General features: G+C 46.0%; 1 protein-coding gene across 1 annotated transcript in view; it reads left to right on the forward strand.

Moving 5' to 3' along the window:
* LOC144948360 (potassium channel subfamily T member 2-like) overlaps window positions 1-18,987 on the forward strand; it is a 226,558-nt gene that overhangs the window by 127,264 nt on the left and 80,307 nt on the right. The window contains exons 3-4 of the mRNA XM_078877787.1: window positions 13,549-13,628; window positions 16,299-16,416. Of these exons, the coding sequence (XP_078733913.1) occupies window positions 13,549-13,628; window positions 16,299-16,416 (198 nt within the window). The remainder of the gene's footprint in view (window positions 1-13,548; window positions 13,629-16,298; window positions 16,417-18,987) is intronic.

Below are 18,987 nucleotides of genomic sequence, written 5' to 3' on the forward strand. Positions count from 1 at the left end.
CCCCAGCCCCACACTCATAAAATATTGGCTGAAAATATATTTGAAATAAAAAAAATGATGCTTTGCTGGCAAAATATATGCAAACAATTATATTTATTAAATTGAGCTGCTAGACAACATCAATAATTACAGGGGGAAATAAATACGCCAATATAGTATATAAACATGAAGCGTGAAATTATGTATGTAAAATAACACCCATGTAATAATAAGGGGGGTGTTTCATTAAGAGATTTGTGATAATTCTGTTCGCTACGTTAGTATGATTTCAGTCAAAACTGTGCAGTGAATGGACCATTACCCTGGTGAGGTGTAGGTGCAGCCCTACACTGACTTTCTCGTGCCACTGCTGGCAGAAGGGCTGCGAGAGAGCCTCTAGAGAGTATGTGGCTTCTCCTTAGCCAGTTGGCAAGTCTTGTATGGTGGGGTAAAGCGTGGGTACTGCCATCTCATCCAAGACCTCTAGCCAGCATCTAAGAGCTGACCAACAAACCCTCTAGACGGGCTCTCTAGAGCTCCCTCCAGTGGAGGCCCTTCTCTTTGTCTTTACTTTAAAGCCACCGCTACAACGCGTTGAACTGCGTACGGTTCAACGATTTCGATCCGTACAAGTAAATCGGTTCACGCGACCCCTGCATCACACCACTGCAGCCGCTGCGACGTTAAAACAGCAGAGCCGAGCCTCCATCTCCCATCCTCTACTGCGCATTCATCCCCATCGCTGAGCAGTCTCCACTACCCTTCTGTGATCCAATGTACGCCGTGAATCCACTGGGACTGGCCGAGCGGGTACGCAGACAACACGTGCACGGGTAGGTGGAGATGCATCCAACCAAATTAAATCTATACCGAGGAGAGGTAAAGAAAGATGCAGCCGTGCGATTGTCTTGTTCATGCCACTGCTGGCAGAATGGCCTCCACTTTAGTGAGCTATAGACAGTGCGGCTGGAGGGTATTTAGGCCTAATATGCCATGCTAGCCAGACATCTTGCAAGAAATATGCGTACCCACACTGCACACGACGTGGCCATCAACTAACCGTGGTGTATCCATTCATACTATTGAATGGGCAGGGATTAACTCACCCTATCATCCCCCTGGGGTTGATGAAATGATCACCACCTTGCAGTGTGTTCTGTATCGGTTGTGACCACGGGAATGTGGAATTTCAGCCGCTGGCTCAGGACTGCCAACACGAATGAGTGCCGCCCCATTGGTGTTTCGAGCGTGGAGACACTTTGACCTTGCTATTACTATTGATTTATCAGAGCAGGTGGTAGCCTGCATTTAATGTTTGCAAAACTAACGGATGGAGAGGCGTGAGCTGCAATCATTTTTCCACATCGAGTGGTCAGTGTGTGCGATGACTGCCGTGTGCACCGAGTGAGCAAAGAGCAGTAATTACATTTATAGATCGTCGGCGTTCAGATGAGACACCTTTTACCCATATGGACGTGACATACATGGTGTGGCAATTTCATAACAGCATTACTTGATGACATTCTTTGATGAATATCACTGCTGTGTGTGTGTGCGCGCGTGGATCAGTGGCTAGCGCGGCGACCCGAGTTCGATTCCCGCACACGGTCAACGCCAGCGACGATAGTCTCAACTGGTCCTGGGCCTCTCCTCGGTCATCTCAGCCTCAAATGAGGAGTCGGTAGAACATGGTAAACATCAACACTGGGCGGGTGGGGAGGGGACAAAGGCCGCCGGGAGTGGTGCTGTCCACACCACCCCCTCTCGGAGCCGTGGCGATTTTGCGTGGATGCTCGCCAGTTGCACTTGCCCCACCAGCCTAAAAAAGGCTATACTGCCCTGGGATCTTTGTCTCTGTCTTGTGTGTGTGATGTGTGTACGTGTGTTCGCCAACGGCAATTGGTACTCTATGTGAATCTGACACACATCTTGGTTTGTCCAAAATGCTCATGTATGCATGTATATTGAACTTCTTTCGCGACGTACATAGGCGACCACGTTAATCGGACCAAGGCTACGCCGAGTGCTGCTGGAGATGTAATCGCTGTGTGTTGGTGGCAGCCATAAGAGAGCTGGCTGAGGTGGTTAGTGCCGAGTGGAATCCAAGCAATGGGGCGCATCCCAGAGGACATCTGGCAAGGAGATGGAACTACGAATGCAGTTCACGTGCAGGTGCTAGGGTGGATTAGTACATAACAACGAGCGGAGCGCCGGGTGGCTAAAACACATCAAGTTGGCACAGCAAGTTGGCACAGTAAGGGGCACAGTTGGTGCATCGTCCAGTCATCTCAGTTGACCCATGGCACCTGGGTCTGTCCCGTGACCACCTGCTGGCAGGCGTTCGACACTTCACGTGGCCTTAACGTGCACACGGCCTGGCACAAGCGCCGTGGTGACATCCCCGCCACTTTGCGGTGAATGGCGTTTGTTGTTATTACATTGCAAGGTTATGAAATGTGAAGGCAGCCTGCGGAGGCCTTCGTCAAGCAGTGGATTTACCACTCGCTGGTTATGATGGCGTGACTATAAACCCGGCAGCCAGAGTTCAATCGTCGTTTAGTGGCGATTGCACTGGTCCAGCAGTAACCATAGTGGTGAAGTATGGTCAAATGACCTCAGCGACCAAAAGGCATGGTGCATCATTCATCCAGGCATGTGATTGACAATGGGCTAGAGCCGTGTTCTTTGCAAATTTTCAGAGGCGGGCACTTTCGCCGACAGGACCTCATCAGTGTGAGGGCCGCCACACATTTGAAACCAGCGGGGTGTGACAGCGCGATGGGGTGTTTCCGCATTTGTGTTTTGTCGGGGGCCGCACTAAAGGCCACCAGGAGCTGGGAGTGGCCTTGCAATGACGAACACTGGGTTAGACAATATGAACGTTAACACAACATATCACAGATCCGTGCCTTTCCGTGCGTCCAGGCTTAATAAGGTAAAACCATCTCAACCATCCAATGACGTTCTGTTTAGTTGACCCAGAAAATCTTCACACGGAATATTTTAAGTCTATCAAATTCACTCTGGGGTTGTTTGAGGTAATGTACAATACATCCACGTAAGTAACTCAAGTGCATGCAGCAGTTGCATAGAGTAAGCAATTGATCAATACTTATCATCGTCTCCCACTTTTATAGACATTTTAAATGATTCGTCCCGGTAAGGGATTTTGGAATTTGTTGCAAATGCGTTTGCAGCTTGGACAGCAAAATCTCTCCGCAACTGGCATCTCGTTCGGACGAATGGATTCTAAATGCACTCGCGTATGGTGCTTCAAACTCTCTTGGGCGCAAAAACAATAAAGTAAACATGCTCGCGAGCGATGTTAACATCGCGTCATTGTATTTGATAGGCACTACACAGTGGTTACGCATTGCAGATCGATTGACGGAAGCGGAGATTAGCTCCAGTGTCAGCGTATACATTAGCCACTGCTCCCACTCATCTCCTAACGTTGTGGTCGCTTTCACTTTCGATAATGGGTTGAGAATTCCCACGGATGATGACGTTCAGACATTGGCTGCATGCGCACTTGTGTACAGGGTCTCCAGATGTCTTGTGACCCCCCCCCCTCGTTTTCTTTCTCAAAAATTTGATTCAATTTTTGACCACAAGTATTGTGGTTAATGCAGACATGATTCCTTGCAAAAGGTTTCAGTTTGGTGTTTTAACATCTTCACACCTGTTTTGTTGCCAGAAAAATGAGGAAAACCTATTCTCACTTAATTTAATATTTTTAAGTAAGGTAAAAACAGAAATGAACATGCAAAGGTAAAACGAATGTTACGGGGTCAATTCATTTGGGGGGGGGTCACAAGACACCTGGACCATACTGTCTCGTGCATGTTGGACTTATTTCACACGGCACGTAGCCAACTGCGCTCGTCGGAGGTGCCATGCACAACCACCACCTTCATCGCCACTATGGGGCCGTCCATAAATGACGTCACGCACCTGGGGGGGGGGTCAGATATTTGTGACGATGTGTGACGAGGGGGGGGTGAGAAATGTGACGTCACATCAAATGGCGCAACTTTAAATAAATATAGAATTGTTATAACAACATTAGTTGTTATAACAACACTCCTACAACATCAGAGTGCAGCGCCACATTAAATACGCACTACAATGACAATAGTTTAAAGCGATTTGAAGCATGTTTTTATTGTCAAAATGAAAACATGGTTTTGGGGGGGGGCAGAGCTTTGTGACGTAATATTTGAGGGGGGGTCTGACTTTTTTTGACGCCGTGTGACGAGGGGGGAGGGGTCAAAAATCGTCCAAAATCGCGTGACATCATTTATGGACGGCCCCTATCAGCAGCACACACCCTTACCACCACCGCCAAGCTAAGGACTCCTTGAGGCCACGTGGTCTCGTGAAGACTTCAAAGTCTTGACGCAGGGGGATGATTGTGTTGTCAGTGAAGTGACGAGTTTAGCCCGAGGTGACTCACTCCTTCAAGTGCTTTGTCTGAGAGTTGGTATATCGCAGATGCAACGTCAATAGAACATCAAGTTCAAGTTAATTTATTAGGTGTAGCCCTGTGAGCCATTCGGCTCTTGAATCGGGTGCAACCGCAACAAACAAAACGAAAACATGAACAAAAAACATCTTAAAGTGAATATGTGACTAAGTGCAAACAGAAAATCCAAGAAAAGACAGCAAAATATTGCAGAAAAAACATCAATCATCGACAGATAAAGTAAAGTGCTTGTGATCACACACACATTCGAATATCAACTTTTTAAACACCACAGGGGCGAGTGTGGTTTAGCCAGCATCTGTTCATCATGTCATGTGAAGGTGAGGTGTGGCCAGTGCCATGCCTGGCCGTCTTTGTCTCCCCAATGTCGATGTTGACACGACACCAGGGGAGGCCCTGTAACGGTACAGATATTCGACATTGATTGCAGCTGTGGCCAAGAATCGAACTTAGTTCGATGGGTTTATAGTACTCTAGAGTGCCATTATCACTATGTCACCGCTCCAAAGACAAAGATCCCCCATGTAGCCTGTAACAGACTGTCGTGGAAAGGGGCCGTTCATAAATGACGTCACGCACCTGGGGGGCAGGGGGTCAGACTATTTGTGACGATGTGTGACGAGGGGGGGGGTTTGAGAAGTGGGACGTCACATCAAAATGCGCAACTTTAAATAAATATAAACAACACGTTCTATTTAATTAAATAGACTTTAAAATAAAAAAAAAATCTCCTACAACATCGTCCAAAATCGCGTTACGTCATTTATGGACGGCCCCAAAGTGCTGTAACGAGCACCTATGAAGGCCCGCATGGCACACGAGAGAGTAGAGGGTGTCAAACATGACGCCCGGCCGCCTTTGTCTCGCCAGTGGCGATGTTAATACACCGCACGTAGTACACATTGAGGCTGAGTCGACCTAGGTGAAGCCCAGGACCAGTTCAGATCATTGTTACGGTCAGCGGGAATCGAACCTGAGTCGTCGCGTTCGTAGCGCGAAGCACTAACTGCTACACATCCGATTAGCACGGTTGGCTACGTACCGTTGGAAAGAAGTTAAAAATACTTAATACCGCTCCCCGTATGTCATCTTAATGCAATACATATAGCGCCTGAAGCAAGGCGCTTTGCAAAGACTCAACAACGTCACGACGTGTGTGAATTTACTGGTGGAGATGAGGTGATGAATTAGATGAGAGGAAGCAATGGGGGCGAATCTGTGATGCGTGAATTCCGGTGAAAGTGAAATTGATGACAGAAGATGATGATGATGATGATGCGTGGATGGAATGACTGGGGAATGAGTGATAGCCATGCAATGAGAATATGAAGAGGGAACGGACGGTGGTGGTTATGAGGGGGAGATTAAGGGGTCGTGGGGTGAGCTCGGGAACTAATCATGGATATAGGCAATGGTAGACACACGCACATTTACAGACACGTGGACATTTGCACAACAACATTGCCGGCTGTGCACGTAAAAGTCCTGCAGAACCCGTCGCAGCTGCGAAGGCATCAGCTCAATCTATGCCAACCCGTGCATCACTTCCCTGTAGACATGCGTATGAATGTATACAACAGAGCGATGTGTTGCCAGTAGCACTTTGGTGAACAGCGGCACGATGTTCTATTATGAGCGGCAGGATGTTCGTCCGTTCTTAAATGCGTTAACACAGCAAGCATATCGTGAGCGTAAAGTCACAAAGTCATACTAATAGGGGTTTTCCCCTTTTTTCTGGCAACAAAACTGACACCTTTTGCAAGGATATAGGCATCTTATACCAGCATTTAAAAAGGAGCTGTGGCACAGTGCTTAGCGCACTGTGTGTGTGTCTATGGACCTTTCCTAACATGAGTTAAATTTCCAACCACGGTTGACATCATTGGCAAACGATATCTGAACCGGTCCTGGGCTCCCTTTTTCACCCGCCCACATTCACCAGTCTGGTAAAGTGTGGCCAAACAGCCTCCACGGCTGCAATGGTCTCGCAGAGGCCTGGATCCGGCAATGTATTTACAAATTTCTGTAAATTTTTATTAAGTGGAAAAATAAAGTAGTTTATATATAAAAATGAGGAATGTTTTTTTTTACGTGTTAATTGTATTATCATCATCAGCCAGCAGCAATGCTCAATCCACTGTTTGATAAATGCCTCCGAAGCCATCACCATCTCTCATGCTCCTGCGACAAAATAATCCATCTGTGTTGTAATAATACATTTGCGACGCAATAATCCATCTGCGACGCCAGTAATTTTGGATGAAATGTTGTGGGTTTACTCCCCAACACACCGGTGTGCTGAACTAGTAACGGATTGCCATTTATTTTTCACGTGACAAACCTCACTAATTGGCCATGTAGGGTAGCCATCGGGTTTAACGACACATTTATATTTACGCGATCCAACCCCAAACCCTCTGTCATGGATAATTTTGGTCGCGAAAGCCCTGCTACGCGTTAAACTGATCCAGCTCATGCGTGCACACGAGCGTATTTCATTTCTCCATCTTCGTAGTGGATATTTTTCCATAAAGAATATTAACAGAGTTCTATTTTCGGTCAGAGGGACAAATTGGTGTCACTGAGGCATCCGTTACATTTTACTGGGGAACATGAAAAAAAACCAAGATTACTATCATCACCCTATAATTTACAAAATATCGCATTGCCCTCCATAATACCATGATAATGATCACTTCACAGTGTGTTTATGGGTATATATGCGAAGGCTTGTAGAGTCAGTAAGGTCCCATCAAGTGTGTATGTCACTCCATCCATTCATTAATCTATACTGACATGTTACCCCTCAACCCACACACTCTTACATCCATCAACAAATGAGGCATCGATAACAATAATTGCTCAGCGTGTGTCAGATATTGCTTTAAGCACCTTTTTCCTGTGAGGGATCTATGGCATATCAGCTCAGGGTCATCGAAACACGATGAGTGTTATGTCATCTGAACCCACCCATCTATAAATGACATTACCCATACGGTTACTTCGCCTGCAATGCAGCTGCAAGCAACACTCGGCTCGCCAACTTACACACACAAACAAGTCACATTTATTTTCCGATGTTTAGATGATATTGGTGGCTCAGCGGTAAAGCGAGTGGCACACAATTCAAAAGATTGAGAGGGTTAAAAATCCTGGTTGGAGATCGATTTCCGGGGTAAATAAAATAAATACAGTACCAATCTTGATTTGAAGCTTTCGTGACTGCAGGAATCCATACTCTTTGGTTCTTTCGGTAAAGTCACGTAGGTATAAAATACAATTTTATTTTATATTAAATAAATACCATTTCATGCGGGAAGTCAACAATACTTGCCCTATGGGTAGACTCGCCTCTGCGACAGGAATGTGGAATTACCATAAAAACCATAACTATTGCCATGAATACTACCGCCTAGCTGATGGTAGCAACCATCATAATACAATAAAAGTTCCAGGCAAAGTTGCAGCCTTGGATTTGCTTGCTGGCAAAAAGAGCCTCCACAAGATGGGAGCTGTAGATGGCCCTTACAGATGATATTTCACCTCATCTTCCACGGTGGCCAGAGTACCCACCCTTTACCCTGCCACCCACGAACTGCCACGGTGAACAACATTTATACTGCTGGGTGGACAAGGTATCCAATCGCGTACACAGTTTATAACCACTGCACTCTGGCAACATCTCCCACCATGAAAGAAACAATGCGTTTTGAACTTTCATGAAAAAAGTTTGAATTATCTTGTCATTGCAATTTTTAAAGAACACTTGTTTTTGTTATTCATCATACTCTGTGACATCTAGATTCTTTCATGGATTTTTTTTTTTACTTACACAATACAATCAGCACGGCAGCAAAACCTTCCGTTGCAGACGGAAACTCATTAATGGAAACATCACAAAACATTAATGTGATAAAATTCAAGTGTGGCACGATCATGCGAGTCATTAATGCAACAATAAGTGTGAAGGTCAGTGGTGGGGCAGGGGAGGGGGGCCTTCATTATACAGAGGCGCAGTGGCGATGGCCGTTTGTTTCGTATGCAAGCGGAGTTTGGCTATCCTCTCCTGACACTAACAAGTGATGGCAGCAATCTCCAGCGAGGTCCCCGTAGCGTTTGCATTTTTTCGACGTCTGGGAGGGGTGGGGGATGGGGCTGGAGGGGGGCTCTTGCCGCTCAACTGCTGATTGGAACTGACCGAGACGTGGGCGCGACGCGGCCAGCGGGCTCGCGAGCGGGAGGTTTTGACCGCCTTTTCTCACCGAACACGTGTCACGGGGCTCTCGGTGTCGCGCATGCAGGGTGGTGGTGGTGGGTGGGGCAGGGTGCAAGCCAAGTCCAATGCTACTCGATCGTTCCAACCGTGCATGGAATAATGACTACACTCGCTTTCCGATTCGCACACGGGTGGGCTTTGTGAGCCAGTCCAACGCTACTCGATCGCCACAACCGTACGTGGAATAATGGCTACACTCGCTTTCCGATTCGCACACGGGTGGGCTTTGTGAGCCAGTCCACCGCTACTCGATCGCCACAACCGTACGTGGAATAATGGCTACACTCGCTTTCCGATTCGCACACGGGTGGGCTTTGTGAGCCAGTCCAACGCTACTCGATCGCCACAACCGTACGTGGAATAATGGCTACACTCGCTTCCCGATTCGCACACGGGTGGGCTTTGTGCCGATATTTGGCAGAAAATGCCCGAGTAGAGAGGACACCCGGTGGACAGGGTGATTTAGGGGGAGGAGACCACGTGATGCCCAACATTCGGCAGTCGACACCCCCATAATGCAGGTGAGCCAAGATTTACCATAATTTCGACGAGAGCTTCTTCAAGAACTGACGAAGCTCCTAACGCGTTGAGCGAAACGTCGAACTCCGTACTGAACAACGCGCGGCATAGTCGAGATGAGACCTCTTTGTTTTTAATTGAACATATCCGTCAGGCTGCAGGGCTCTTTCTATAATGAATACACAAGGGCTTCAGATGTTCCATTTTACTTTTATTTATTGCACAAGTTCCATTATGAAATGTTAGTTGAATTTTGATTTAAAGCTTTCGTGACTGCAGGGATTCATATACTTGGTTCTTTCGGTAAAGTCACGTAGAAGGGAAATAATAAAATAATATAAATATAAAACAATAAAAAGTGATTGCTTGTGTTGCAGTCGAAACGTCGTGAGAATTTTTATTGTTTTATATTTATGTTATTTTATTATTTCCCTTCTACATGACTTTAACGAAAGAACCAAGAATATAAATGTTAGTTGGGGCAGGGATTTATTTTGCAAATGGTCATTCAAATTGTGCTCCTGGCATCATGTCCTGAGATCCAGACATTTGCTTCTGTGCCTCTCCAGCTAACACTATCACCTCGTGTCAGAGGATGCCCACATAGCAGCTCACGTTCATTACGCGCTTCTATCGCATATTAAGAAGCCACTGGAGCTATTCACTTTTAAATCATCTCGATTAGAAAACAAATCTCTATAGAACTGCTTTTTGTGTTTAGCATGTTGTTCCTTCCTCCACACCTCCGATAAGTACAGTTGGCTACATACGGTCCGAAAAGAGTTCAACATACACACAACGTCGGTGGAAAGTGCCCACTCAATACCATCTTAACATCCCTGTACTTACCGGAATGGTGAAATATGGTCACAATCGCACACAACCGACATGGCGTGGGCCAGACTTCATCCAGCAGTGGTTTGACAAAATGTTGTAAATTGTGCTTTATTATTACTGTTATTCAGATGAATTGAGAGCAATCTTGATGGAAACGCCGTGGCTTAAATTACACTTGAATCTCATTTGACTCAATCTGAAACGGTTCATGGACATCCATATTGCATGTCCGTGATCATATTTCGTTATACAAAAATCTTCTTAAGCGTGCAAAGCAATTACCCATGTGAACATGTTTGCCTTAGACCAGACTTGTATGTCTGGAAAAATAATATACCCATGTCTGTACAAGAGACATCACCATTATGGGTTGTTACGAGATATTTTTTTCTTTAACTTAATGAAGTCTATATTTTTGTTTTTAAATGGCCACTTATTTTAAATAATGATTCTATTCCAATGCAACTCTTCAATTGTTCAAGCTGAAAGGGAGGGCTCCCTTGTGTCTAAACCACGCTTCCTCCTGGGCCATGCCTTAAAACATAAACATCAAGACTCTATGAACATTGGATTACTGCCCTTCGCAATTGTTTATTATTTATAAATTATATTATATGCCTTGGTTGTTCCAGTAAAGTCACGTAGATAGAAAAATAATTAAGTGAATAAAAATAAAAACACGACGTTTCGATCACAACACAAGCGATCGTCATCAGGAAAAGGGGGTTAGCCTCTAAAGGCAAACTGTTTATAAAGGTTTAGAGATGGGCGTAGTCCAAGTGCCAGCAGCATAGGCGGGGTAGCTGATGTTAATGTGAGTGGTGGTAGTAATAGGCAGTGACGGCGCTGTTGGTGGGTTTCCACCAATTAAAGGGCTGCCAGGTCTAAAATGGAAACATTACAGCCAGTTTTGACTTGAACTGGTTGATATTGTCATTCCAGTGATTGCTGAGTTTGTACCCATCTTCTCGGTTGAAATTGTGTCGATGTCTGTATATATGGATGGCTTCATGAACGAATATTTGTTGATAGCCAGTGGGTTTGCAAAGGACCTTCGTCTTAGAGAAATCAATTTCGCGTGAGCCAGCCGCATGAAAAGAATGATCAGCCACGGCAGAAGTATTGGTCCTTCCGTGTTTCAAATCTGCCTTATGCTCACGAACACGGTCCGAGATATGTCGCTATGTTTCCCCAATGTAACTGCTGCCGCAGATAAAGCTTAGTTTGTAGACGCCGGGATATTGCATGTTAGGGATCTTGTCCTTCACAGATGGGATCAGATCACACGTTTGATGTACTGTGTTAAATTGGACCTGCATCTTGTGTTTGTTCATGATTTTGGAAATATTTTTGGTTACCCCTGCTATGTATGGCAAGATGATGGTTTTGATTGGATAGGCTAACCCCCTTTTTCTGATGACGACCGCTTGTGTTGCGATCGAAACGTCGTGGTTTTTTAAAATTACAACAGCAATGGCTGCCCTTCATCAAAGAGCCAATCAGCGTCAATCACCGCCAGAACCGACAAGCAGCCGGCAACGCTGCTTAGAATCGGGGGAGAAAGCGAGCAAAGTCTATTTAGTTCTGGTAGGAGCTTCCGGCACTTGGGAGCGAAACGTCGGACGTTGTGCTGAGCAATACGAGGCACAACCCCCGAAAACACATCAGAGAGCTGCACAGCACGGCCACTGAAACGCACGCAGAAGTACACAGGACACGGTGTGCGTGGTCTCGCCGCGGCGTTTCATTAATGGAGCTGGACAGCAATCGGCGAGCGAAATCCAATCTCTGCGCAAAGCGCATTTCCTCAAATGTATTGTAAGTAAACGTGCACGGCCGAGAGCCACTAATTTATCAGGCTGACAAAGAGCACACTGATAGACTTAAATTTGCATTAATATTTGAGGGCTTTAATTTCGGTCACTTAATTGAACACTGCTCCGACTCTCCACATTAATTTAAATTAACATTGTCTTGGTTGCGTTTTTTTGCGAGCACTGAGAGCACTTCATGCACAAAGCGCATGTTGTCTATAGCGAGGTGGAAATGCGAGAATCAGTCAATCTGACAGAGGCAACAAGGAATACATTTCCTGTTCTCTGTGAATTTCCTTTGTGTGCGTTTGCGGTGCAGTGGTGTATGTGTGTGGGGAGTGGCAGTGACTACTGCATTGCACTGCGCTACAAACCGGAGGACTTGAGTTTCATTCCCGCTCACGACCATGGCGAGTGATATCTTAACCGGCCCTGCATCCCCCCTTTGCACTTTTAAATCTTGACTGAAAACGCATTTCATTACAACCACTCTTTGTGTGTTAGTTTGTTGTCCTTCCCCCCCCACCCGCACCTCCGATTAGCACGGTAGGCTACGTACGGTGTGAAAGAACCTCAACACAAAGACAAATATCCCCCGTATAGCCTTAACAGACTGTTGAGGCAAGTGCTGTTAGCGAGCACCTATGAAGGCCGGCACGGCACACAATTAGGTTGGTGGCCAACACCACGCCCGGCCGCCTTTGTCTCTCCAGTGACGATGTTAACACACCGCACCAGGTTCTTATTTGAGGCTAAGTCGACCTAGGGGAGGCCCAGAACCAGTTCAGATAATCGTCACCGGTGTTGGCCGTGTGCGGGAATCGAACCCGCGTCGCCAGGTTCGTAGCGCAGCGTAGCACTAACCGCTGCACGTCCGCTCCACCCAAACGACCTCCGTGACCGCTATGGGGAGGTCGACCTCCATGGAGCAGTGATCGGTGCGGGAGGCCTGACGCAGTTGTTCACGCACTGCACTCACGAATCCAGCAACTTGAGTTCGATCACGAGCCACGGACAACGCCAGTGTCGAGTGACATTTGAACAGGTCCTGGGCCTTCCCCAGGGTCAACTCAACCTCAAAATGAGTAACTGGTACGGTTTTCAAAGTGGCAGCAATGGGGAGAGTAAGACAGTCAGGCAATGTGTTTACCACAGTCCCCTTGTGTGACATTCCAGCCCTAATAGGTTCCTGCTAATCGCACTTGCTCCAACAGCCTATTCAGACGATAACAGGGGGTGTTCGTCTTTGGTTGCAGTCGACATGAGACTGTGACATGACCCCACTGAGCTCAGTTCTATTTTGGCCACGCACAACAGTGGCAGATGGCTTCTGAACCCGGCCTTCCGTTTGAGTGCAGCAGCCTTAAATAAGCACGTGTGCACCCTGTACACATCGCACCTCCGATCAGCACGGTTGGCTACTTACTTTAAAAAGTTCAACATACTGGGGAGACAAAGACTGCCCTGGCTCCATACAAGTCCGACGGGGAGACATTTGTCCGCCGTATTTGCGAAACAATCACCGCCGTTTTTATTCAGCTCATCGGAAGGCTGCTAGTTCCTGCAATTCAACCGAGACTTAAATCGCGTTTCGTTTTTGTTGTTGTTTTGTGCCTGCCTGTCCCCAAAACGGACAGGGTGCAGGTGGAATTTTACGTTGACGAGCAAATGGTGAAGGAGCGACTCAAGCTGTTCTTCATCAAAAACCAAAGATCAAGTGAGCACGTCCGGGCGAAGCACCTCGCGCGCGAACGCCACGGCATCGGCACCGACAAACGATCTCTCAAAGACGCACTCAACACAGCAGCACTCCTCTTATCCGCAACCCTATTATCCACGACTCCCTATTATCCGAGGGAGGTGGAGGGGTCCCCAAACATTCCCATTTCCGAGGCCCTATTATTCCTATTATCTGCCTCTTTTTTTTTCTCATGGAGTAAATTCTCGGATAATCCCCACAGATAATAGGATTTGTGATCCATAATAGAAGCCAGAATTGGCTGTCGCCTGATGAAGCTAGTTGTAATTCCTGGCGAAACTTCGTACTCAGATTGTAAATGTTGTGGCTTGGCTCTCCAACACACCAGTGTGCTGTACTAGTATAGTACATTATACACTACACTATACACTACACTATACACTACACACTAGTGCTGTACTAGTGACGAATTGGCCACGTTCTGTTTACGTGACTACCCTTACTAGTTGGCTGTGTCGGGTGGCGGCGGGTTTCAATGACACATTTATACATTTACGCAATCTAACCCAAACAAACCCTCTATTATGGATGATATTGGTCGTGAAAGCTTACTACGTGTTAAAAAGGATTCGTGATATTCCCACACATCATCATGGATAAGAGGTGTCGAGTATTTTCCTTTCACTGGCATTATTTCACCAATCACTAATTATGTAGCATCTAAATCACGGCCTCAAAAATAGCACGTAATATTCAACGTTTCGGGCAATGGCCCTTCTTAATTGCATATAAATAGAGAGGGAATTCAAGAGAGGATATTCTGCTGGAAGTACCTGGCCCCACCATAGGAATGTGGAATGTACACCGCTCACCCAGGGCTGCACGTAAGAGGGGAGCGCCACCGTATGTCCGATGCAATGTATAGCCACTGTCTTTTTTTACACGAAGAATGTTTATAGAAAAGGTCAGTTCATTGAAAGGGTTAATTTTTTTGTTTGTGGTAAAGCGTAAGTGAACAAAACTGCATTTCCAGATTGATGGACAGCACTGCCTTTGTGGTCTATTAAAATGTTCCGACAATGAATGACTTCATTTCACGGCTGACATAATCATCTACACAATTGAATTCCAATTTGGGAACCAAAAATGGGAAAAGCATATTTGTACATTACAGCGCCGATGCATTTAAGACCAAATTGAGTGAGAGGAGCAAAAATATGAAGGCTTTTTTGAAATTAAATTTACAAAATTGCGATGTATTTTTTCAAAGCAACAAAACAATGAACGAGTTACGATTGCATGTAATGCGTGTGTCCAATGTGTCCATGAAGGGATAATTGATTATTAAAAGTTAACATTAGACAGGGGGTTTGAGCTAGGGTAGTGAAACCACACACGCGCACACACACACACACACTTGGCCATGTAAGCATATAATTGAACGAATCACAACCCCTCTAAACTTGCACGTGTTTGCCCGTGGCATTGGCAAGGTCCTAGTTGTGATTGTTTCAAATGCGTCAGGGTCGAATTTCTTTGCCAAATTTAAAATTTTGCCCGCAAGTCCTTCAATTGGGACCACAGGTTACGTAACAGTCATCATCCCCTACTTGTAGACCCATGTAAACATAAAATAGGTCAGTATCATTGACATTCAATGAACATTCTGTGAAGCCCGTTTATGAGTTGTACTCAAAGCGTGGGTTAATTAGTCGGTTTATTTTTATTTAACCTGGTGTAAACTCTGTCCTTCCCTGCCCACACCACCGATTAACACGGTTGACTATGCATGGCACGAAAGAAGTTCAACATACATACATACAACTCAAGGAACCAGGAGAGTGTGTTTTTTTTAGCAAGGGAGCTGGCTCACCGAAATAACTAAAAGGAATAAAACTATATGCAGCGAGGGGAGAGAAAAAAATAAAACTAAATCAATGCAGAACCGCAATAGTGTAAATGAGAAATGTTCATCAAGATCAGTGAAGGGGCCCATTGTAGTGACTTTAGAAATAGTTGTACAAACAAGCTCATTGTTTGGAGCCGTTCTCTGACTCAGGGTGGTGCACTGCTCAAGTGTGGGAGTTCCAAAGGGCAATTTCGACTGTATCTAGTGCCATCATTGGGGTCATGACGATTAAAAAACAATTGCAATAAAAATGTGTATAAAATAAAATTAACTCAGCAAGATATACGAATATTCCACAGTGCGATGACACTAAGTGGAATTACACTGGTCAACAAAAAAAAATTCTGGCCTGGACTTTTGCAGCTGTTTTAGACTAATTTCAGGGTGCTGATTCCAAATCTGATCTCAGATTTGCTCTATCACATCATTTTTATGCTATCGGCATACCCCATTTTCATTGATTTTACCCGAAATTAACTCTGTCACTTATGATTACAAGTTATTGCGAGTCAGTGACTGCTTTAGTGTTAAAATATGGTGCTGTATTTTTAAGATAGTGTGTTTATAATATCATTTTATGTAGATATCTACATTTATTTAATATTTTTCTTCTGCAGTTTTTATTCAAAATGCAATATTTTATATCTCAAAAACCTGATGTGATGGACAAAAACTGATGCCCGATTTGGAATCAGCACCCCAAAATTACCTTAAACCCGTTGGAATACCTTATGCCAGAAATAGTGTGTTGACCAGTGTAATCTGCCTCCGCTTCACAGGTCTCAGAATCCGTCTCTTCACCCTTGCCCTCAAGTTCATCTCCTGCATCCTGTACATGGTGCGCGTGGGGCTGGACAATCCCCACCAGGACAGAGATGAGCACCAGGAAAGCGACTGGTAAGGAAGGCGTTGTCGTGCAGTGGGTGACAGCGCTACCGGTTGCATTGGAACTCGCAGCAGCAGCAGCAGCAGCAGCAAGTCTCCCGGTCGGCTCCGTTCCCATTCACTCGTCTCGCCTCCACTCTGCCCGCGGTCTGGGCTCGGATCCTCCGCCGTTGGGGAGGTGTGGGGTGGTTGGCTGGCGATGTGGGGCCAAGCGTTTATTGCCGCTTGTCGCAGAGGTTTGCAGTTCAAGCCCGCCCAGTTAACCCCCCCCACCCCCCTCCGGTTATTACTGCGCGGGTGTTAAACCACGAATACGCACCATCTGCTGTGCAGTGGACGCGAACGATCCTGTGACGTTCGAAAAAGGAGCGGCGGCGACGTCGTCGCGGCGCGTGCATGGCGTGAGTGCCCACGTCTTTCAACGTTTCAGAAATGACGGTTAAACCCTGTTCATCTGTGACCCGATTATCTGTGAATTTGTTTATCTGGGGGGGGGGGGGGATGTCGGCAAACCCGGTTCTCTTCCAAATATCCCGGCGTGGCCATCTAAAAAACCTGGGTTCCAGACCACAGGTTAAACGGTTATTCTGCAAATACTTTCAATTATCCAGGGTGAAGTGGCTGAACAGACCCGATTGTCATTGCATCTTTCCGACCCGCGCCCTACTGGTCATCTGTAAAAAAAAAATCTTCTTAGCTCGTCAGATCCCTCCTGTAGTCTAAATAAAATATTCCGATTGCCACCTCCTGCTGCCAAATCAACAAGCTTGGGCACAAATGTCAATGGCAGGACTTTCTGTAACTGCATTGTTTATTTGAGTTGCTCGTCCTGCGGGGGATCTCTCCAAATGTGACGACAAGCAAGCGAGCCCTTCCACATTACGCATCCCTCGGACGCAATTGGCCCAATTGCAGCAGCACCGCCACCACGCGATGCTTTGGAGATAAAATCGCCACCCTCCAGTACATGCAATGCACCAGTGATAACATCTCAACACCAAGCGCGTTGCTAATCCATCGGCAGGGGTACTATGAAGCAGAGGTGTGGAACCGTCACAGCCAGATTAGCTGCATCAAGTGAAGCAATGATTCAAGATGTAATCCCTTATAAGCAAGTTGAAGGGGGGGAGGAGAGGGGGGGGGAGTTCATCAGAATGTGGTAGCCAATGAATGGAACGTATCGGGAGGGAGGGGGGTGGGAGGGGGAGGGAGCCAACAAAACATTTGGCGACGGCTTGGACGCGGCTGCTGCGCACGCCAACACAATGGGCAGAGAGGGGGGAGGGGAGGTCTGATACACATGATAGAACAAAGGAACGAAAATGCCCATGTTTATACCAATGCAGGCTGAAAAATGAAGAGAGTACTGTTAAAAATAACTGGGGATGTTAACACTCGGTGAAGTAAATTAAAACTATCATGTTACCATACATAGCAGGCGTGACCAAAAAGATCTCCAAAATTCTAAACAAACATAAGATCCAAGTCCGATTCAGCACAGTGCATAAAATCCGTGATCTGATTCCATCTGTGAAGGATGTCGTTCCTGACTTACAGTATCCTGGAGTCTACAAATTGAGTTGCATTTGTGGTGATTGCTACATTGGAGAAACAAAACGTCATGTTGCTGATCGTGTCCGCGAGCACAAGTCAGATCTGAAACACGGCAGAACTGATTCTTCGGCCGTTGCCGATCATTGCTACAACTCGGCGGGCTCTCATGAAATTGTCTTTTCCGAGACCAAGGTTCTCTGCAAGCCTCCTGGCTACCATCAAAGGTTTGTACACGAAGCCATACAAATATACAAACACAGACATAATTTCAACCGTGATGATGGGTACAAACTCAGTAATCACTGGAAAGATGTTATTAACCACGCAAAAAAGACTTAATTACACTTTTTGGACCATCTTATCTGACAGGCACTATTTTAATTTACTTCACCGAGTGTTAACATCCCCAGTTATTTTTAACAGTACTCTCTTCATTTTTCAGCCTGCATTGGTATAAACATGGGCATTTTCGTTCCTTTGTTCTATCATGTGTATCAGACCTCCCCTCCCCCCTCTCTGCCCATTGTGTTGGCGTGCGCAGCAGCCGCGTCCAAGCCGTCGCCAAATGTTTTGTTGGCTCCCTCCCCCTCCCACCCCCCTCCCTCCCGATACGTTCCATTCATTGGCTACCACATTCTGATGAACTCCCCCCCCCTCTCCTCCCCCCCTTTCCTCCCCCCCTTCAACTTGCTTATAAGGGATTACATCTTGAATCATTGCTTCACTTGATGCAGCTAATCTGGCTGTGACGGTCCCACCTGATGACGGAGACTTGTGTTGCCTCCGAAACGTCGTGAATTTTATTTTTATTTTTGTTTTGTTTTATTTTACTTTCATTACTTTTAATGTTTTACCTACGTGACTTTACCGAAAAAACCTGAGAATATGAATCATTGCAGTCACGAAAGCTTCAAATCTAGAATCAGAGGTGTGGACTCGAGTCATGTGACTTGGACTCGAGTCAGACTCGAGTCATGAATTTGATGACTTGCGACTCGACTTGGACTTGCATAACAATGACTTTGTCCC

Source organism: Lampetra fluviatilis, chromosome 49 (assembly GCF_964198595.1).
Source record: "Lampetra fluviatilis chromosome 49, kcLamFluv1.1, whole genome shotgun sequence".
In the NCBI taxonomy this organism is placed as follows: Eukaryota; Metazoa; Chordata; class Hyperoartia; order Petromyzontiformes; family Petromyzontidae; genus Lampetra; species Lampetra fluviatilis.